The following is a 22,874-nucleotide window of genomic DNA, read 5'->3' as shown; positions in this document are numbered from 1 at the left end:
TTAACCTCTCCACGGGCACCTTACCCCTTTTATTGGGCCACAGTGGTGTGATGTACTAGTTAGTAGAGTAGGATTCTGGTTTGGGAAGTCCACAGGGGGCAACAGTGTGGGACTGCTGGGCCTTCTAGCTTCAACACAGAACCTAGCTGCTGTTCCTAGGGAAGATGAGCAGGTTTGAGAAAGAAGTGATTGCAGTGAGAGCGGGGGGCCATCTGTCTGTGACTTGGCTTTATCAGGATGTGTCCAGCTAATGCTTTTTTAATGCAGCGTTGTTGCAGGAGCACCTTAAAAGTTGCTGAGATGGAAACTCTGCCTAATGCCACTTACTATGGCATAAGTTCAGCTCTTTGGTAGCTCTGGCAATGATCTCTGTGTGGTTATTTTGCTTTTTCTCCCTCCATCTGACCTGCAGGAGGAAGTGATGTGTTTAGTTCCAGTGTAGTTGGGGAAAAAGACAAGAAATCTGCAGCACAGAGCACAGAGAAAACTCCTAAACAGCCTGGGAAAGTTGTTCTATTTGATGATGATGATGATGATGATGACTTCTTTGTGGAAGCAACTAAAAAGCGTCCAGATCCAGGTACCTCTAAGCATTTACAGTGAAAGATTAAACACTGAAGGTCATCAAAATTCAAACTGATTCCTATCGGTTATAATGAGTTATAAAATTCAAACCTGCATCACTGCTACTACTGCTTGGGTTTTGGGGGGTTGTGTTTTTTGGTTGGTTTTTTGTTTGAGGTTTTTTTTGTTACTGGTTTCTTTTCCTTGGAGTGATGTGGGACTGGTTTATTTGTACATGCTCTCCCCTGACTTTCCTTTCTAAGGAGGCTCTTTCTACTGCTAGGGCAGTATATCTAGGCTTGAGTCAGGGAATTGGTAACAGCCTGTAGACACTGTGCCCAACATTCCCTATAGAGGCTCTAGGCCTGTGCCAAGCCAAAACCAAAACACTGCCAGCTGACTCAACTGCATGACTGCATCCTCTTGTCACCAGTGCTCTCAGGTTAGTGGTATTTGAGAGCTTGTCTCTTAAAGACTCCTGATGTTGGTCATCTTTAAAACATCTGATATCTTTTGAGACTCTGCTGTCTTCTCTTGCTCAGTAGGGGCTGTTCTGTATTCATCATTCCATGTTTGTTTTGTCTCTTAATGTAGTCAAGTCCACAGCTGACCTATTTGATGATGATGAAGAAGGTGACTTATTCAAGGAAAAACCTGCCGTTCTTTCTGTGGTTGCTGGCACAACTAAAGAAACAGAAAGCCATAGGGAGACAGTCATGGAAAAAAAGGTAACGACATATAATTGGATTGCATGGCTAAGGTTTCAGGAAAATGTTCCTACTGCAGTTGAAGTAGTCTATGCATGTACAGCACTGTGAAAGGGACATTTGCCAAACTGGACTATGTTCATAGGGTCTTCCATGACTGGAGCGCTTCAGATGTCCTTAAATGCCTTTTGCCTTTTAACCTTTGGGTTTATTTCAGGTTTTTATTTGTGTGGGCAGTGATTGAAAGAATCTTATTAAGACAGGATTGAAATGCGAGCAAAATGAGCAGCCTCTGTTAATAAAAAGTGTTGATGAAGTTCCTGGCTGAAATGAAACCAGCGTGAGTTGAGAACCTTTGGTGTCACAGTTCTGTGCTGCAGAAACTGTGTCTGCACTTACACTGCACTGGTTACTTAACTGGTAACCCATTGCTTGTGTGTATTGTGGGAGAGGAAGGTGGATGTCACAGTTCTGCCTAAGCATATACGAACCTCGGAGTGTTTAAAAAACCCTGTTCTTCAGCAGAAAACTTTTACGTTGTAGAAAGCTCTAAATGTGGTCTTGAGCACATACGTACAGAGTTAGAAGAGCCTCCTGTACCCACTCCACTTTCAGAACTGTGCCTCGAGGAAAGTAGTAATGCTCTTTCTTTCTATGGTAGATATTGTATATATTTATTTTACACTTATTTGCTCTTCAATGAGTATTGGAACATAACGAGCTACCGCAACTCTTCTCCCCTCTGGACTGAGAAGTGTACAGTGCTGGGGATGTCTAATGCAAATTGTGGTGGTACTTTTTCCATGTTCCCTTATGAGAAGCACCTGAGCACAAGGGCAAAGTCGATTTCTGTTTCTGCTGCAGTGCAAGAGTGCATGGTCAATGAAGCGGGAGTGGTGGTCATCCAATGCTATTGCTCTGATCTCAGAGCACTTGGCTTTCCTGAAGGAGAGGATGAAAACTGATTCAGCAGCACCCCCTCCTGCTCTGTCAGGAAGTGAAGGCTGTTTTATACCCAAGCTTTATGACAGTAGTGCTTGGGTCTGGGATCGTTCTAAGTTTAATGGCAATATAGCTGGTGGCAGGCTGGGGCTGTGCTGTGATAATGCAGGAAATGATGGCTGGCACAAACTGCCCTCTTCCTTTATGAAACACAGCTTGTTAAAAGAAACATTTTTGTTTAGCTCATGAAGTCTGGCATGAGTTGCTGCATACATTCTTCTGCTGAGAAGGATGGTGTGGGAAGGGAGGCCTGTGGTAAAACTTGCAAGTCACTTGTGCATAGTTCTGGCTGCGTGTGAGGAACTTGCTTGGCACGTGAGTTTTGGACTTCAGCCCATGGGTAACAAGCTTGTGTTCTGTCCCTTCAGCTGCTGGGACTTTGCCAGCAGCATGCCTCTTAGAAGGGGTTTGTCGTGGTTTAGGAATGGTACTCCCCAGTTTAGTGTTTCCACTGAAACCATGCTGCCACTCCCTGCCTCCCCGTCCCCTGCAGTGGGCTGGAGAGGAGAATTGGAGACACAAAAGGTAAAGCTCATGGGTTGAGATAAGAATAATTTACTGGAAACAGCAATGAGATAAGAAAGCAAACAGTAACAGCAGCAATACTAATGACTGAGGGTACAAGAAACAAACGATTCACATGGAAACCCCCTGACAATAGACAGTACCCAACCACTCCCTCTCCTGCTGCACCAAAGTAGCAGAGCCCTTTTCCTGTTCCTGGAAAATGAGGTGAGGTTGTATAGAATAACCTCCAGGTCCTAGCCATGCCTCCTCCTGGCTACTGCAAAAAATTAACCCTGTCCTGGCCCAACCAGGACAGAGTCCTGCCCTTACTGAATCTAAATGGGTGCTGATGCAGTGTTTTTATTTGTCCTAAAGAGTCAACAATCTTCAGGTGAGGACTTCAAGCCTTTATCTGAAACGCCTCCAAGAAAACAGAGGGGCCTTTTCTCTGATGAGGAGGATTCTGAAGTGAGTATTTCTTTAAGAAATCCCTACAAAAATCCTTGGTATCTGAGTCACCCTGACTTCAATCCACTCATATCTGGGGACTCTTTATGCATCTTGTAGGATTGGGAAGTCTGACATCCATGCATCTACACCCAGCCATTCTGAAAGCTCCTTCTTGCTCCAGAGTGTGAAATCTCTGGAATTGTTTTCCCTATCTTCAGGGAGTTAAACTTGTGTGGTACACACAGGCATAAATTGAAAGGCTGAAGAGAGAAAGGAGCAGCAAATCAAGAGCAAGAATCATGAAAGACTGTTTCATATGAAAGATATGTTTCATTTTGTGTCTTTGGCTTTCAGCTAGAAATCAATCTGCAAAGCTGAGGGAAAAAAATCCCTGTGCAGCTGCAGGTGATTGGTACATCAGAGTAAGACAATCCTTCCCTGCTTCATAGGCACACTAAACATCTTTTTTTATAAGGAAAAACATGAATGTCCCCTTTTGAGTTCTTGAACTTCTAGCACTGCTTTGAAAATTGACATTTCTTTGTTTTGCACAGGACTTGTTTTCATCAAGTAAGACTGTAAAGTCCAAAGCTACATCTCTCCCCACCAGCAAATCCATCACAAAAGCTCCACTTTCCTTGTTTGATGATGATGAAGAGGTAAGTACACTTCCTTATACTACCAGTGTGTGGGAACTCACCTGCACAGCCTGTTGCAGATGCAGCAGGAAATACTCAGAAGTTTACGACACTGGGCATGCAAATGGAGCACTAAATCAATCTTGCATTGTGTAGCAGTTCTAAGCATGCAGGCCACATTGCAGAGGACAGTGGCAGCAGGGACTCTTGCAAGTTCTTGGTGTCTTTTTAGTGTTTTGAAGTAAGTGCATATTATGCATATTATCCCTGTGATTGACAGGACTAGAGAACACTAAACAGTAGAACAGATCTTCAAGAAGCTGTTTTGTCCTGGCCTGTGGTACATGTTACATGGATGACTTCTTGCTTCTCTTGTGTCACGGCTGTTGAATTCCTTTTTTTCTCACACTTCAGTGTGTAAGAATTGTGACCACTAATATGGAAACCGAGGTCAGAGACCAGTTTGTGCAAGAAACTTGAAAAAATTGCATTAGTTTCTTATCTCTTTGTAACCCTCTTTTCCTTCCCATACACCCTCCAAAGAACTTTCAACTCTGGGCCTGCAGCCTTCATGGCTTAACTTAGCCCATAGTACTAACCTGAGGCAAATAGGAAGCCTACTCAGAGGTGTAAGCCTGGGGACTTCAGCAAACTCAGGATAAAAGTTTCTTGCCCAGGACTGTTTCCAGTTCACCTTTCTGAAAAGGGGCTGTTCAAAAGCAAGTTAGGATAGTGAGACATTTTGTACTGTGATAAGGTCTCTGGTATCTGCCATGAAGGTTGCGTTTTGGAACTCAAATTCGAGTGGGAAAAAAGCATAAATGAGTGTTAGGTGGTGGCATCAACATATGCTTTTGTCCTGATGCCTACAGGATAGTCTGCATGAGTGTCTTCAGGTGGAGAGCCATGGATCTTGCCCAGTAATAGTTGTTCAGCTTGCCTATTGCCTGGCATCTCCAAACAGGATTCATTCTCTATTTAGTTATATAGATGAGAAACAATGCCCCGTTGTGTTAGCTGCTGTGCAACAGAATTGCTGAGTGATGGTTTTTGGCTGCTGGTCATGACTTGTGGTGGAGAATCTGTGGGCCAGAACCAGGATATGTGCTTACAAGCTTCTGATCTATCAAATGCTGTGTGTGTAAAATTCCTTGTTCCAGAATATTGTGTTATACTTGAAACTGTCTTCAAAAACAGTTCACAAAACACCATTTCTGTATCCTACTTACATGAAAAGTGGATGGCAACATGCTGATGACTTCCAGTGAGCTTTTCATTTTAGCTTTGGCTTTTGATTTATTTAAAATATTTTATTTTATTTTAAGGATCTCTTTGGTGTGGGACCTGTGAAGAAGCACCAGGAAAAGCCTCCAGAAGAGAAAGCAAAACAGTCAGGGCCCCTCAAGAAGGCCTCCAGCTTATTGTTCAGCAGTGATGAGGAGGTACTTAGGAGTAAGATTTGTTGAAAGGGCTTACTGGGCTTTATGCTGAGCAAAGCATAAAACTTTTGAGATGGGAACCACAGTCCCACTATGTCCACATGCCATGCTTACCCCAGTCCTGTGAGGTGTTTGCAGCTGAGGAAGCTGTCTGATTCTTGACCCAAGTTATTGCTGGATATAGGTAACAGAAGTCATGTAGAAGAGAAAATCAGTATTCTCAATGTAATTTATAGAAAGTTTGATAGCAAATGGAGGCTGTTGCAAACAAATCTGACTTAAAAACATTAGAAGGGAAAAATAACCTTGCTGTTACTGCTTTAATTTCTGTAAAGAAGGTTTAGCAGTTCTTCATAGATATGTGTTGAGGTTTTCTTTGTTTTAGGTTCTTGGGGTGGGTTTTTTTTGTACCTGATTTTGTTTGTTGGGTATTTTGTTTGCTTGGGTTTTGATGGTTTTTGTTTGTTTGGCTGTTTTGTTTTGTTTTTTAAAATCTAGGGATGGGAAGATGAAACATAAATAACAAGGCTTCCCAGAGAGCAGTCCTCTTCTAGGGATGAATTAGGTATTGTCCTTCATCTTAAGTGAAAGCCAGAGACACTAACTAAATTAAAAACTTGTCTGGAAAGTCTCTGAATTAGCTCATATGAATAGAGTCCAGACTCTTCTTAGCCCTCCCACCTCTCTAAATTACTCTTGCATAGACTTTTATTTTTATTACTTGTCCTGTAATTGTTTTTTTAGTGGATAGTAGTAATATCTTTAGATGCATTTTTATCTTAATGTAGAATAAACCAAGTTCATGCTTTAACATGCCTGTAGTCACTTTCAGAAAGGGGACAAACAGAGATGGGGAACTGGGGAAAAGCACTTGAAATGCTGGGAATAAAACACACAGAAAAATCTTGTTTAATGTGTAGGCTCGATTAAATGCTAGCTGTGGGAGGGGTTGAGGGAAAAGAACTGTGAAGAAAATAAGAAGTGCAGCATCAAGCACTCTTGTAATGAAGTGTCTTTGGGATGTGCTGTGTTATTTCTTTTTTCTTTTTTTTTATTTTCTTAAATTTTGAGTTTGTTACATCAGGTAATGCTAATTATTTAAATGGCTCAGATCAGGTTCTGCTGAGTGACCTTACTCTTGTGACTGCAGTTGACACTTACCTCAGTTGTCAGGAGCAGCTGTAATAAAGTGTGTGTGCCCTGTTTTGCTGGACTAATACTGTAAGTGACCAAAAGGTGACCAGGCCCTCTGCAAAGCCTGAGCAATGTCAGGTTGCAGTGGCTAACATGAATGCAGGAAAGTAAACTAGTAGAGAGACAAAAGGACTGGCAAGATGATGAAGTGTTCATTGTAGAGATGGGAAAGTGACTTTGACCAAGACAAAGAAAAACTTGAGGGTTCCTTCTTTTTAAGGAACACTGGAATGTCTCCAAGCCAGCTAAACTTCCTTCTGAAGATGACGGAAAAGAAGACCCTGCAAAACCAGCTAGTACTGTCAGTCAAGCTAAAGACGTGAAGAAGACAAGCCTTTTTGAGGAAGATGATGAGGAGGATTTATTTGCAATCACTAAAGAGAGGTGACTGTCCTGGGAGGGGAGTGGGGAAGCATTTTTTCAGAACAGCCCAGCAGCCCCCTCAAAACCAGATGGACCCAGGCCTATTGCAAGTGTTGTCCCTTGCTACTGCTGCTGAGGAGGAAGTAGAGGTGTATGAGTAGGAACTGGCAGGGCTGAGCTCTGGACTGTTTTGTATCTGTGGTGGATCATTCTCTTTGTCACCACTGAATTGAGGTCTCTATTTCTATGCCTGTAATAAAAAATACTCTTGACCTCTTTTTATCTCCACTTCCGCAGAAAGCTGTGCAGACAAGAGAGAGAGTGATAGAGTTGTCGAGACAATGGGGAAGCTGAGTGCTGTATCTGGGACCACTTGCTGCAAATGATGGTCCTAAGTGATGCTCTTAAACAGATTCAGTGCACGGCCTCTGAAATTTTTGCCCTGAATCTTCCACTTTCTCCTCTCTTTCACTGCAGCCAAAGAAAGCCACAGAAGGTATCATTGTTATTTGAAGATGATGCTGTTAATGGAGAATCATTCTTCAGCTCCCAATCAACACTACTTCCTTCAGCTGCTAAGGCTGCAGTGGTAACTCCTCATTTTTTAAAACTAACATGGAACACTTAGTCTTTTTATAGTCTGCCTTCTTCGTTAGGTACTGAATGTAAGTCTAACTCATTTTTAGACAATGGTAGCTCTAGCAATTTGGAATGGGAAGAGGGAAGACTGTACTCCTCCATGTAAGTTCTTACTACCACTTGCCTAATAGATATTTCAAAATCTTCTTGACTACTAACCCTGAGTTTGTTTGGTTTATGCTAAAAGCCCTTCCTAGGGATGTTTTGAAAACTCTCAACCATAAACTACCGCTAAAAGGAACAAACAGCTTACTGCTGACTCTGAAGCCAGGGCCTCGCCCTTTGTGTTACCCTACCAAGCTGATTCAGACGTGTAAACAGGCTTCTTACTGGCCCTTCCTTGTGTGTGCTCATGTCCATCCTCTGCCTTAGGAGCTTAGCCCATGGTGTACTGCCTGTCTGCTTGTGCTTTGGAATTGAGAGTAGGAGATGCAAAGGTTAAATGCAGCTGTATCTGTAGTGGGGGTTCCTATATGTGTGCTTCCTGGCACTCTTCAACCAGATTCAAAAATCTGCAATACTGGAAATCAAGTCACAAACCAGAATGTCCCATGGGATGAAAACAGGAGAAGTCAAGCATGTTGCCAGTGTCCTAGACCTCTGCAGAAGGCAAACTGAGACTCTTCTATCCCACAGCAGGATATGCTCTTTATATACCCACCAATTTTGTGTCACCAATGTTCTCTTAATTTTGCAGGAGAAAGTAAAGCCAGCACAAGCACCGTCTACCTTTAATGAAGAAGAAAAGGAGGAAAAGGAAGATCTGGCAGATAAAGCAGCCAAGTCTAACCAGATAGAAGATACATTGTGGGGCTTAGAAGAGCCTGAAGCAGCTCCTGTGCCTAGAGGAACAGATGTTGCAGGGAAGCAAACAAAGGAAAAAGTGAGGGATTTTCTTACATTAATCTGAAATTTGGTAAAGATTAGGTTAAAGAAAACCCATAATCTAACAGTGCTGCTCTGGAATAAATATTTTTCTGGATTCCCTCTTCTATTGCTAAGGACAGAGTAACTCTGTCTCCATTTAGCAAAATCACTTGTCTGTCAAACAGCAAATTGATTAAATGCCATTTAAAAGTTGTTTTCTAACTTAACATCTGTGAGAGGTTTGTTTATTTTTGGGGAAGGGGATGGGCAGAATCTGTTTCATTTTTTTTTCCAGAGTAGGTTGAGTAATCTTTACTCACATGAACAGAGCTTTCTTTTAAAAGAGGAAAGCCTAATGTGTAGGCTTTTCTTCAAGCTCAGTAACTTTTTTTCAACATAATGTCTGATGAGTTATGAAGTGGTTAAGTGTTATCCTGGTAGCTGTGGCTTTCAGCATTGTGAATTTCTGCTGGGCAATACTGTTACAGAACAGTATTGATGTGTTTTGTTAAGTGTATTACTGCAGAAGTTTCAGCAGAACTGATCGTGGGAATGGTCTTACTTGAGTGATTGCTGGGGAATCAGCAGCTGATGAGTTTCCATAGTAGTTATCATGCTTTGCACTTTCCTGAGCACATTCAAGGTTCAAGTAGTGCTGTTCACTCTAAAGAATCCCAGGTGGTATGAACTAGATAACTTGGAGATAATGGCAAAGCTGTTTAACGCATCCTTGTGGTGCATGTGCAGTCTGACATACAGATGAGGAGCAAACCTTATGCATGAGTTGAATACAGTTGCCTGCTTGGTAATGGATTGCAGAACTCTGACCACTGCTGGTATTTAACCAAGAATGCTTAGTGGGTTTTTTGGGCAAACTTGAAATAAATAACAGGCTAATGTGTTATTTTTTTTTTTTTTTTTGGTGGAGCCTTTTGCAGCAATATCCTCAGAGCCAGCTGGCAATTCAGATCTGTTTGCAACATCCCCACCAGCTCTGGAGAAAGATGTCAAGAGCCAGGCTAAAAAAGTGTTAAGCTTGTTTGAGGAGGAAGAAGAAGAGAGGCTGGATGATGACAATGGCATAAAAAATGCACAGAAAGAAATTGGTGTGGTGAGTATAGGGAAGTTCTTGAACACTAGGAAATAGTATTTCTACCTCTACTACTCCAGGCAAGGGTGTTTTTTTTTAACCCTTCCTTTTCTTCATGCCATGGAAGCTAATGTTTCTCAGTTTCTAGACTTCCAGATTCTTGGGTGAGAAATTATGCCTGCTCTTCCTCATGATCCTGAATCCCTTTGTGAATTTTCCTGTCCCACTAACTCAAAAGCCTTTTACTGCATGCTAGTATGAAAAGAAATTTTGTACAGATGTTTTGGTGCAGCTACTTGATGTCTGCTATACAGAGCTGACTCCTCAGTTGCTCCTCAAAGTCAGAGGTAATAGGAAGTAGAAGGATGTATAGTTTTAAGCCTGTGGTTTATCCTTTTATTTTCATTATATTGTTGCAGTTTGCTTGCTGCATATATGCCTGCAGATTTAGCTTCAGTAAGAATTATCTTAATCCTGTGTTTACTTCTGGTTTTCAAGTGTGTGTATTCACTTCTTTAAAAAGCCTCCAGCTGCCCTGTTCTTACTGTCTGGCTTTCCTGATATAGTGTATACCATCAAGAGGTGGACTTTGAATTTTTAGTAGCAATATCCTTGAATCCATGGCAATATTCTTGTTTCTACTTAATGCAATGTACCAAAATTTTCTCTGTAAATTTGAAGTTGTGTCAAAAAGCACATACTGTATACTACAGTGTACCACAAGGCTTTGGCATCTGCTGTTTTGGCATCTGTTTTGGCATCCATCCTGCTGCCTGGATTTTGTGTCTGATGTCATGCTACTGGACACTGAGTCATGTTCCTGAAGAGACAGATGAGTGGTGAAACACAGACATTGGCCCCTACTGAGACATTGAGTGGGGCCTTTGCGTGAAAGTCAGACCTGGGTGCACACAGTGCACTCTGATCATAGGAGGGCATTGTTTTTGCTGATACTTGTTGCTTTGTCAGGTAGTGGAGGGCTTATAAGGCAATGTGTATAATTTCAACCTTTTCCCTCCCCCCAACAAATTTGAAAGTAGAAGTTCTTGCCAAAGGCAGACAGTATGTTCTGTTCTTCATTGTGAGGGTGTGCTTGCTTTCACAGGAAGAGAACAGAGAGTCTAGCAACAATAATAGCTTTACAGGCCTTCAACTTTTTAAAAAACAATTTTTTTTTTATTCTTCTTTGAAAAGGTAGCTTAAGAAGATAATTACAGAGATTCTCTTCCTCTCACTTCTATGTCCTGCACCCTTAGCTGAAATTTTAAAGGCATAAAAGTCTTACTGGAATATAAACCTTATTTACCAGTCCTGATAACATACTGAAAACCTTTTTTTTTTCCTTCAAAGGAAGCTTTACTGGTAAATAGTAGCAGCCGGATCTTAAATCAGCAGACCCAGATACATTGTGGCTAATGCCTTATCATTAAATTGAACTATAAATATAAATATTTCCATTGTAAGTTTTGCAGATTTGGTCAAAATAAAACAAAACTGGCAGTTGTAGTTTTATTTTTGTTACCAGGGTCATAGTACAGCCTTAGGTGAATTGTAACGTGTCTTATCACTAGGAAAATAACCTCCTTAAAGAGGGACTTTCTCACTGTGGACCTTCCTCCTCTCCTTTCAGGCTTCTGAGAAAACTGCTCGGCCCAAAAGCACCGGGGTCTTTCAAGATGAAGAGCTTCTCTTCAGTCACAAACTTCAGAAGGACAATGATCCAGATGTTGATCTCTTTGCCAGCCCCAAGAAGTCAGTGGTGAGTTCATAGTCCTCCTCTGAACCTCCTGTTTAAAAACAGTCTTCCAAGTGCACAGCCTACTGGTTTTTCTTGTTTGGACACAGCATAGAAGTCACTGATTGCCAGGGAGGGCCAAATGCTAATATCAGTGCAGGCATCATGGGCTGAAGGAGATGTGCTTTGGATCTGTGACTCATGTTTTCTTTATTCTTTGTTTCTTTAGTCTGCAAACCGTGTCCTGAAGCCACCATCTGGAGGAGGCCTTTTTGGGGACGATGATGAGGATGATCTCTTCAGTACTGCTAAAACAAACCTTCCGGTATCTGTTCTTCTACTGTAAATGGCTTATATAAAAGACATTGGAAGGAAGTGTATGGAAGGGATTTTCTCCTTATGTATTTCCACAAGAAATTAGGTGACTTCTCAAATCTTTTTGAGATAATAGAAATGGTCATTGTGACCGTGAATACATAGGGAATGAACAGATGCTTTAGGTCTCCCAAACTTGGGATGAGAGAATTGGATTCTGTTTCTTTTTGTGTACCAGAAGGACTGGTTTAGGTATAAGAGAACACACCTAAGCAGAAATCAGAGTAGTAGAGTTTGTATTGTTTAGTTGTTTAACTTGCTAATATTGCTTCCCTGTACTTCATGCATGACTGATGAGCTTTGCTCTATGAGTTATGTAATTCAAGTTTCTGCAGGTTGGTTTGATCTAAGGTAGTGATGTGGTATTAAAATCCTCATGATCATTGGGTTGTTTAGAGGTTGAGCAGCTGCAGTAATGAACTGGACTGCAATACAGGTGGTCTGAGGTCAAAGTCCTACCATGCATTCTAAACTGCTACTCTAAATGTATTTACCTTAATTAAATTGAAACCAACTTTTACTTTAGTCTGTTTTCATGTCTGTAGCTGGAAGTTAGGCTAGGAAACTGGCAATAATTCCTGGAAACAGTTTCTTTGAGGACTGTGGAGTGGATGGTCTTAAGTAATTAGCTCTTGGAAGCTATATATGGAGCCTGTTTGCTTGAAAACATAAAAATAGCACTGTTCCTTAGCTAGTTTTGTGCTTTTATTTTCCCTGCTGTCTTGCATATGAGGAAATATGCATGTACTTGAATGTTTATTGGTGCTCTCATTGTTAATCATTAGCATAGACAGCAAAGGTTGAGGTAGGCTAGAGGAACTGAGGGGTGGAAGGCCCTTGTATTGCAGAGCCAAAAGACAATGCCTGCTATGCACTGCAGAATCAAAAGGTTTAGCTAGTTTTCTGTTCAGTTAAAAGCAAGATTTTAAGAAGTTTTGCTTGGGTTGTTCTTTTGGGGGTTTGGGCTTTTTTGGGATCTATACACCATGCTTTTTACCCCATTCGTGTTGACTTGGTGATCTTAATGCTTTCAGAAAATAGCCGAGAAGAAAACTCTTCAGACCAATGCTGGCCCTTCCTTAGAGAGCAGTAACCTTCTAGAAAATACTTTAAGTGCCAAGCAAGATGAGACTCTGAAGGCAGCAACTACCGAGGCAAGTACTTAAATCTTGCATGCCTTGAACAGCATGCAAATAAAAAGGAAATGTATCATCCAGTTTTAAATAAGTGTCTTGGAAGATGAAAACTAATGCCTGGATTCACTGGTTTCAAAGCAGCAAAGCATGGCCAAACTCGTCTGTGGCTTATCAGCAGGTGCACTGTTTCTATCAAGAAGTTTAAATACTATTGATGCAGTGCCCACAAATATATGAAAGTACAAGGCAGTGAAGAGCTATACCTTAGGTCCAGTTGGATTAAAAATGGGTTGTTGTTTCCTCTTCTCTGAAGTACCAGTGTCTGTTGGGGTGAATGTGATTTTTAAAGGTCATCTTTCTCAGAAAGAAGAGCAGGGCATGCAGCAAAATCTGTGGCTGTTGAGAATCTTATCTTGGAGATTTTATGATGAACAAACAAGACTCCTACTGCTGTCCTTAATCTTGCAGAATCAAGGGTCTCTGGGAGACGTAGTGTAGATCTGAGTTCTGTCCTGTGCCTCACCAGAACTACTTGTTGGATTTTCATGTGTAGGAGATTTAGCTTTTCATTGTAGAGAGTTTTTTTCTCCCCTGGGCTGATAACCACAGAGCAGGTCTGTAGGGTTACTAATTAGCCTGTCTTCTCTTATGGTAAAGTGTTCCTTGGAGCATAAAACCAGGCTTGTCTTCCTGTTTTTTGTAGCTACTGACAGCTTGGTATAGGAATGGTCTCAGCTTGTCTGAGGTTCAGCTGAGCACTACATGCTTTTAAGTGGAGAATAATCTTCTCAGACACCAGGATTCCTCTGCATGTTATCAAGACCATCAAACCAGTGTCCTAACCCTTGCAAACCCTCAGTTACTTCAACATGATGGAAGGAGCTATGACTGCCCAGGCACAATGACAGCAGTACAGCCTAGCTCACAGAACCATGTAGACTACAAACCTGTGGAGAGCAAGTCCTGGGAAGAGCACCTTTGCTGATTTGATTCATTCCCTGAGTCTTAGAATTGACTGAAGTCTTCAGACCAAACAGCTGTTCTCCTCTTTTAGTCTAGTCTTCTTTCTGGCACTGCTGGCCTGCTTTCTGTAGAGGAACACTCACTTCTCTGAAGCTGTGTGGTACAATTTTGAAGCCCTCTTGGCTTCCATGTGGGCTTCCTTGAAGTCTGTGGCCCAACTGTAGCCAGTCAGGAAGAGAAAGGTTAGTTAGATCATAATATGGCAATATGGCTTTAGAGAATTTTTAGAGGACAGAATAAGCAAGGACAGAGGGTAGCTGTCATGGTTTGATTTGATTGGTGGTGGCTGTGACCTGGAGAAGATGGAAGTTGTTGGGTACTATGGCAAAGTATAATATTGGGTAGAAGGAAGGTGGAATGAAATGTGATAATGAAGATAGGTCCATGGCATGTGGGAAACTGAAAACTGAGTGACTGTAGCTCTAGTGCTAGAATGTGATGATGACAAAGTATCTTCAAAAGAAATTGGTAAGCAATTAGCTGCTTTCTATATTAAAATGCAAACTATGGTCTGGTTGATGACAATTTGTCCACTTGTTTAATCCAATGTAATTTTGTGCAGAAATCTACAGGTCCTGTTCCCATTAAAACCAAAGAGCCCTCATCTCGGATTGGAAAGCTACAAGTAATTAACTTTACTGGCATTTTAACTTTCCAAAAAAATAATAATCTTCCTTGCCTCACTGATGGCTTTCCCTAAAAACAATATCTTATTGCTTCCTTACCTTACTCTCGCAATATTATTTTTTTCAGATGGCGTATTTTTGATTACTTTTTCTGTGTTGCATGTTTAATATTATTTCCCCCTCCTGTTTCAGTCCTGACTCTGAGAAGCACTATTTACTCTGTTTGGGGGGCAGAGGGTGGGTTCCTCTTTGACCTTCTGTTCTTCTCAGCACTGTTAAGTATGTTTAGAGACTCATAAGGATATTTTCAGAGACCCCTAGGGGTAGCTTTGGTTATGTCCCTCTTCTGACATGAAATGACTAATAACTATCTATATCACACTATCACTCAAAGTCACAACCATTGTGTCCTCAGGCAGAATATTGAGCTGTGTGTTTGGTCTGACATAATGTGACCATGCTGTTCCTGGAGCTATTATACACAATAATAGTGTTGACCACTCTACAGATTCAGTGAGACAGAGAATGTGGGAGACACAGAAGTTCATAGGACTGAGAAAAGCCAGGCACTTTGGAAGTAGAACTTGAATGCCCAGATGCTCTAGTTCTTACTGCTTCTCTCTGGAGCCGTGCTTGCTCTGGAGCAGTAGTAATGTGATCTCTTTTTGTGTGTATGTTTTTGTTTTCTTTGTTTTGTAGGCTAACTTAGCTATTAATCCTGCAGCCTTACTACCTGGTGCAATGCCTAAAGTCTCCAATGTAAAGGCCCCCTTACCAGTGCTGGACACTCCATTACATGAGCCCAACGATGCACAGAACAGCGAAGCCTTGTCTGCGTCAGGAAACAGGGAAGAGCCAGGTGTGAGCTTTGATCAGCCTATGCAAGCGGATACCTTGCACAGCGCCAATAAGGTAACCTTGGTACTTAGGGGGAGAGAAGAGGGGATTAAAAATACAGTCTGTCCTCATGCAGGAATTTGGTTTGGTATGCAAGTTCTGCTAACGGTGTGGTTTATCTGAATCTAAATGGAAATGTGAAAGTCTAATCCCCTCTCATTTCCGTGGATCACTGAAGAGAAAGTGAAGGAAAGTGAAGCCTACTATATACTTCTCTCTATAAGGGGTTTATTTTGCAAAGGCTTGATTCTGTGTCTTTTTAAAGTATATCTGTATGTAAAGTACAGTGCATTTCCCTATAGGTTGAAGTGTCTTAGTATAACATCTTGTCCTACCCCAGGAGGCACCAACTTAAAAAAGCATAAAAAAGGCATCTTGCTAGGCTAACTATAAAATCTGTTACAGACAACTGCTTTGACAAGCTATCAAGAACACATCACTGCTGTATGTTGACCTTTACTTCCTCTGTGGATAAAAATGTCATGCTGTCCTGAACTGTCACTCTCAATTCTTTTTCAAAGAAAACCTTTGTTTTCATACAAAGCCAAAACAAAAAGAAGTGTTACAGCCTTTGACATGGCAAATCTCTAGCTCCTGACTCACTGGTCTTTTACTCATACTTTTTACTTTATGGACTGCAAAAGGCATATTCTAATTAAAGATTTAATGGTTCTGTAAAAAAAGTAAGTGTGAAACATGTAGCTAAGATTTCATCTGGTTGCTTATGATTGTATAAGTCTCTCGGGCTTCCTAGCAGCAACAGCAATTTGAGTAAGATAACTTAGAATCTTAACTTTGATTCTTTCTTTCTTTTCTTAATGCTGATGGGGTTGTTCATTACTAGATGAGCACAGAGATGACTTGGGAAGATGCAGCAACTGTCACCACAATGGCTGACATGATCCCTTACTGATGAGTTTGAAGCTCGTACGCCAGACTAATGCATTACCATAGTTGTTTCCAATAGCAGCATGTCCCACACAACAGACAAAGCTCTCTATTGTGCTACTTTTAAATAGATAGGCTTGCAAAAGAATAGAGAGCCTGTAGCTGCATATGATCAACCTTGACTGCTCAATTTAGTGTAGTGATGATGCATGTTTTTTTACAGAAGTAATCTGAGAAGAAGCATCTTGTGGTTCAGGTTACTTTTTTTTGGCATATCATTGCTTCTTCAAGCTTTCAAGTTTGAGTTTAAGCTGTAAATATGCAGCCAAATGCACTTTCTTCCAAAGGCTGGAATGAAGCAACCTACCCAGCATTCTGGCTGTCCTCTTAGAGAACAGTGCATGGAGCAATTAATTAAAGAGAAGAGGAGGTTGTACTGATCCATTTCCTACCCATGTAAATACTCCTGTCCATGTGGGATATGGTAGAGGCTATAATGGAAACTTGCAAGGGGGCTTCCTTAAAAGCAGCAATTAACTGCAATAGGCTATGCAGAAAATGAAATTGCATGGAAAACATAATTAGTCATGGCTTTGACAGACTAACTGTACCTTAGAAGCCCCTGGATTAGCAAACTGGCAGACTGACTAAGGTGTTACCTAAAGCCAAGGGGCTAGAATGCCTTGTTGTGTTGTGACTCTCCACTTGTGAGTGCTGTTGCTTTTGTTCACCAGTTCCACCTGCTGTGGAATGACTACAGGCAGCAAATCCAAAGTCCTGCGTTATTTTTCTGAACTTTACTACAAACTATTCCAATCTTTAATGTGCCATGGGGCTTTTTCCTTATGTATAATCCTGCTCTGCATTTTCTCCTTTCTTGCAGACCAGGATCAGGGTTACAGGAAGACGAAGACCTCCTAGCAGAATGGCCCGCCGGCTGGCTGCCCAAGAGTCTGAAGGGAGTGAGGAGGTGGACAGTACTAAAGAATCACAGTTCTCTCTACCAAAACAGACAGTAGTGAACATAAAGGAGCCTCTTGCTACTGAAGCAGAGTCCAAGGAAAATGGCTTTCTCTCTGGCTTGTCACTACTAGCTCACAGCAGTGTTTTGTCTGCTGGGACAAACAAACTCCTTCCTCCAGAGTCCACAGAAAATGGGGATGATCTGTTTGAATCGGAAGACGTTTTTGCTAGCAGCTCAACGTCCAGACCAGCTGCACAATCAAAATTAAAGGAGGGAATGCCAGACAGTGTGGCTAACAAACCCGTCAAGTGCAGAGAGAAAAAGCCTGATCTGTCTGTTCTGGGTGATCAGGACAGCAGTGATCTCTTCCAGCCTGTACAGCAAAAATCTTCAACAAAAAGCAGCCCTATATCTTTTCTGGAGGAAGAGGAAGACTCTCTCTTCACTTATCAGAAAACTGGAAAAAAGGAGTTGAAATCTGCTGTACACCAAGCAGTTGACCCTGCTGCCCAAGATATCTTTGAGGTAATGGTCGAAGCTGCCACGTTGGCTTTTTTGATCCTCAGGGCCATATTTAGACCCATCTACTTAGATGTTTAATGGAGGCTGCCGAGTAGGATGGGGTGTGCAGGATAGGTAGTGATAGAAGTAAACTGTCAATCCTGCTCTGCTGCTGGGCGATGGAAACCCTTTATTTGGTTGTTTATTCCTTTACTGGCAGCAGTGGATTAAAAAGTGGAGCAGGCATAATACAGAGCAGGCATGTCACTGAATGTGCTGTGACAACATACCTTTTTCAGAGTAATGAAGTATTTGGTTCTTATCTGTCTATTCAGTGCACAGCAGCTCAAATAACACTTTAAAAAAAGGAATAAAATTGTTGGGCTGGACAGCTGATAACAGGCCTCAGTGTGCAATCCACCACTAAGGCACTTCTGCCAAGTGCCCCAAGGGACTCAAACTTCTCATGTTTGAGAATCACAGAATCAGTTAGATTGTCAAAGACCTCTAGGATCATCAAGCCCAACCTTCGACTGACAAGCCCAAGAAGCCCAAGGCTGTCAGTCTTCTAAACATCTCAGGTGCTGTGTACAGATAATTTGACTATTCTCTTGAACTATGTTGTGGGTTGATGAAATCTCTCTGTGTTTTCTCCAAGGATGATATATTTGCTACTGAGGCAATTAAACCAATGAACAAAGTGAAAGAAAAAATGCCAGAGACTAACTTGTTTGATGATAACATTGATATTTTTGCGGATCTTACTGTAAAACCAAAAGAAAAGAAGACCAAGAAAAAGGTGGAACAAAAATCCATATTTGATGATGATATGGGTAAGTGTATGTTTAAGTAAATGTCTTTCTACTAATCTCATAATATTGTCCTGAATTGCACTCATCTAAGATATTTTAGAACCATCTGCTTTCTTTTAACTTTTCAACTGCTCTGAAATCTCCAGTCACCTTTGGATTTTAACCTTGGATGAGAACTTCCTAGATTTGTAGAACTAGCATGGCATTTAAATGGTTTAGAAGAGTGTATAAAATTGTTCTGAGAGAAAGGATAGTTTGATTTCTGTAGGGGTTTTCTTACTTGAAGGAATTAAAAAATTACACTTACCTGCAGTAAGAGACTAATTTCATGTTGTTATGGCTCTGAGACACGTTCTGTGTTTCAGTTTGTGCAGCTTTTTGTATTGTACTGTCAGATGAGTCACTGATATGAACAGTGAACAAACATTGAACAAATATGAACAAATTATTCCCATCTCACGTTCACTATTGTGTTGACTACCCTGGAGCCTGTAAGCTTTTGTTTACATCCATGGTCCCAGGTCAATTTACAGATACTACACCTGAGAGCAAAAGTTTGCCATGTATCATTTGTTGAAAAAAACAGCAAGTAGTAATGTGAAAGGCTGGCAAGCATACTGCTTTCTTCTCCATCAGTGGGGACTCTGAAAGTAATTTGATCCTCAGCTGTGTTTGTTCTCAGGCTCGTCATGTTTATAGCTGTTCTTTGGGATTGCATATATTTCTTTACTAAGACAAAAAATTCACTTCTCTAGCTTTAGTTCTTGTCAAGTCTTCATTCTTTGTCACTAATTCGAGTTTAATCTCACTTATTGCTGTTTTACTTGGACTGAAGCTAAGCATTCCAGCCTGATAGAATGACCTGGCTAAATCTGTAAATGTGTTACAAAACTTGCCAGAGAATGAACATCTTGAGATTTCAAAACCTTCTCAATTAATATAAAATATGAGACTTAAAGGTTTGCTAGGAAGATATTGAAATATATATTGGATTATTAAGAAAATCTTAGTTTAATCATTTACATTTTTCATGTAGCCTATGCAAATGAAACAGTACATAGGTGCAGTCTGAGGGGATGGAGGCTGCAGGCTGTTTTCCTTTGTCCTACCACAGCTGTCCAGTCACTGTTTACTGCATTTGTGTTAGGCTTGTGGTAGCAATATTAGAAAAACCATCTCAGCTCTTTATCCTAGCCTCCTTACTGACCTTATGGCTGATGTCACAAATATCTTAATGTCACCCCTCCTAGCCTGCAAAATGGTGACTGAGCTTTCCTGTGTGTTAACAAATACTGTTTTCCATGGCCAAAACTTTTCTGTTCCTTAAGCCTTGTTACAAAATGGGAGTGATACCTCTACTGCTTATGGCACTCACTTCCCCTTTGCTGTAAAGCTAATCCATGTGATAGCTTCTTGCTCTGGAGTGATGCCAGTAGGGGATTACTCTGTTTTACTGCCTTTCTAAACTGCTCTTATGCTGAAATGTGGTCCTGGATTATTCCTGTGTAATCCCTATCATCAGCACAGTAGCAGACACATGCTGAAGTGGAAGTAGCAGCAAGAAGAGACAGGGAAACACATTGTGATAGACCACTTTGTGCTTGGCCTCTGCTCAAGGTTAAAGAAGATTGAAATACTAGTTTTTATACTCTGGACTATTAATTAATGGCTATTAATCTCTACATAGCACCCGTGTTTTTAATAGAGATTCAAGACCAGTTATGTGCTACTTACACTGGCCTTGCAAATCACTAATGATCCTCATATCTCAGTCTTGTAATTTTTTGGTTTTGTAATCCAACTGCATAGTCTGAGTATCCTGAATTTCTTAGTTTACAGTAGGAGATATGCTGGCTTTTTATGCTCAGGAGACCTCACAGCAACACTTTAGCATGTGTATGGCTGCAGCTTCATTTCTTTCCATGAGCACAGTCCTAAACACCAGCAGCACCAGCCACAGCAAGAACTGCAGGACTGTGAGCTCTGCTGCTGACATGAGCTATCCATGTTGGAGGGTTTAGTTTCTACACGTTATCCTCCAGGAGAGAACTCTGTCTTAATGGCAGTGTGATATTTTTCACTTTGTGTTCCTAGTTATTCACATCAGAAGTGTTTGTATTGAGGAAGGTGGTGGGAGATCTTGATTCAAGACTGTAAGACAGGCTTTTTGAATATTCATCAGGATGATGGTTGTAGCTGTCATCTTAGCAGTGCTCTGTTCTCAAGGGATTTATGTTGTGTTCTTTCTGTAGATTAAAGGCTCATGGTTAGTGGATGTCAACGCTAGTTGCTAGCAACTACCATTTTTTCCTCTTCTGATTTTCTTTGGCAACAACCTCACAGCTCTTGGATCTCTCAGGTTCCTCAGACTCTAATGTTCTAGATAAGAGGGATGTTGTCTGGCACTTGCACAATGGAACTTATTGTGGAGCTTTAATTTATTAGTACTTTTCAAATGCTTATGAGAGCTTGAACATGTTATAAAATATAAGTAGTATATTTTATACTGTCTACTGAGAAGAAAAAAAAATTCTTAATTTGACTTACAGCTAACAGCTCCCACGTATGTCCTTACAAATGCATCCAGAATCGCAAGTAGCAGGAAAGCGTTTGTTTGTCACAGAATGTCCTTGGCGCAATCACTGCTGTGTGCTGGAGTCTCTTATGTACAACATTTACTTCTGTTTAGCAGTCGCATTCCATTAAAATCCATCTTTTTTTTTTCCTCCCTTTAGATGATATCTTCTCTACCAGCCAAGTCAAGATACCAACTCCCAAAACCAGACCTTCCCAAACAGCCTCAGAAGCAAAATCTGAAAGCAAGATCCTGAGCACGTTTGATGACCCGTTGAATGCCTTTGGAGGCCAGTAGCCAAGGGGAATGTGTTGCAGAGAGGTGGCCTTCTTTATGCCCTGTTCAGTACTAATACTCTGGATTCTCTTAATTCAGTAGAGCTGAAATGAGATGGATGTGGATATTTAAATGAGATTACCATTTTAAATGGTTAGTATTCTCCTGTGCTAGTCTAATTCTGCTAAATTATATATTTTTTAAAGAATAGAGTAACCTCATGCTATTATGTTTCCATGGTGCCCAGATGAATATAGCCTGTGCAATACCTGCAATGAAGTAATCTATTATATAAAAGATAGTTTGTTTTATTAAACAGATTTATAGATAAAATAATGCATAAATAGTAAATGGAGTCTGTTAAACCTGCTCTGTCTGCATGTCTTATTTTCCTCTTTACCCCTTGCTTAGAGTGTCTGCATCATGACTTGAAAACAACCAAAACCACTACCATGCCTTGTCTGGGTCAGCTGCCAACCTGCTGAGTTAATATTAGGGTAAGACTGGGTTTGGCTATCAGGTACAGCTTCTCTTATGGAATCAAGCAGTTAACAAATCTCAGTGCAGGACTTGATAGCAGCTAGAGATGAGGTATTTCATATTGGCAGCCAATGTGGTCTATAAAAATAACAATAGTTAACACTTCCCTGCCAGGAAGCTTATGTTACAAATGAGCACCGAGTGGTCCATGAGAACAACAGAAACCTAACATGGTCTTCTGTTCAGGTTGTAAGCCACTAAATGAGATTTTTCACCTGCATGGATTTGGCAGAGTTTTGCAAATAACACTTTCCACAAAGTCCATCTGTACAGAGCAGCTTGGTCACTTGAGAGCTAACAAGCCCATGTACATACTTTATGCAGAGACTCTTTTGCACATTAAGGCTTGCTGTCTCATTTGCCTTCTCATCCATAACACGTTGTAGGCTGTTTACAGGAGGTTGCTATTCTGTGGAATCCCTTTAACTGTCTGGTGTATTTGGCTTAACCTTGCTTCCTGTATTTTCTAGCTTCCCCTTCTGGAATAGATGCCATTAACCATACCCAGTGGTAGACACTTGCTCTCCTGCATGCGTACAAGGAGAGCAAATGTATAAATGCAGATTGATAAATGTTTCTTTTATTATATCAGTGATTGCCTGCAATTCTGACTAGATGCTCTGCTTTTATGATAATAATGTACTAGTTTATCTCCAACTCTTTAAGACTGTTCTGCTCTGTGTGAATTTAAAGCATGTACTCAGAGGACTTCTCTAAGAGCAATTCCTACTTTCAGTGGAGCCCTGGTTCTGAGACATCTGCTTCAATCTCGTTTCTCCAGTTGAATTTACTTTATCAGGCACAGTAAGTACTACAGCTGAAGCATCTAGCACTAATGAGGGTAAAGCAGGAGGAAAGGTTGGAAGGGATAAAGGAGAAACGTGATGTATTGATTTGTGCCATACGTGGGCCTGACAATGATTCATGTTAAGTGGGGGGTAAGTTGGGAGTAGCAGCTTGGAAAAGAATGTGGGAGCTATTTGCAAATGGGTGTCTACAGTGAAAGTGCTTGCACTTTATTTATAGGCATTACATCTGCTGCATATGTCTCATACATGATTTGGAT

At 41.0% G+C, this 22,874-nt stretch overlaps 1 protein-coding gene across 4 annotated transcripts in view; it reads left to right on the top strand.

Moving 5' to 3' along the window:
• The window catches only part of WASHC2C (WASH complex subunit 2C), a 35,345-nt gene extending 13,708 nt beyond the window's left edge, over nt 1-21,637 (top strand). For 2 of the 4 annotated variants that reach the window (XM_064662770.1, XM_064662771.1), the window contains 17 exons: nt 413-580; nt 1,159-1,292; nt 3,156-3,248; nt 3,785-3,889; nt 5,194-5,310; nt 6,722-6,885; nt 7,342-7,453; nt 8,201-8,386; nt 9,299-9,481; nt 11,091-11,219; nt 11,425-11,520; nt 12,605-12,724; nt 14,292-14,354; nt 15,055-15,267; nt 17,024-17,629; nt 18,264-18,438; nt 21,153-21,637. In XM_064662770.1, coding sequence (XP_064518840.1) covers nt 413-580; nt 1,159-1,292; nt 3,156-3,248; nt 3,785-3,889; nt 5,194-5,310; nt 6,722-6,885; nt 7,342-7,453; nt 8,201-8,386; nt 9,299-9,481; nt 11,091-11,219; nt 11,425-11,520; nt 12,605-12,724; nt 14,292-14,354; nt 15,055-15,267; nt 17,024-17,629; nt 18,264-18,438; nt 21,153-21,289 — 2,801 coding nt within the window. In that variant the 3' untranslated portion in view covers nt 21,290-21,637. The remainder of the gene's footprint in view (nt 1-412; nt 581-1,158; nt 1,293-3,155; nt 3,249-3,784; nt 3,890-5,193; nt 5,311-6,721; nt 6,886-7,341; nt 7,454-8,200; nt 8,387-9,298; nt 9,482-11,090; nt 11,220-11,424; nt 11,521-12,604; nt 12,725-14,291; nt 14,355-15,054; nt 15,268-17,023; nt 17,630-18,263; nt 18,439-21,152) is intronic. The other 2 variants (XM_064662773.1, XM_064662772.1) reach the window with 1 other exon arrangement.
• Nucleotides 21,638-22,874: the final 1,237 nt, after the last annotated feature.

This window comes from Pseudopipra pipra, chromosome 8 (assembly GCF_036250125.1).
Source record: "Pseudopipra pipra isolate bDixPip1 chromosome 8, bDixPip1.hap1, whole genome shotgun sequence".
In the NCBI taxonomy this organism is placed as follows: domain Eukaryota; kingdom Metazoa; phylum Chordata; class Aves; order Passeriformes; family Pipridae; genus Pseudopipra; species Pseudopipra pipra.
This window is presented reverse-complemented; position numbering and strand designations above follow the sequence as displayed.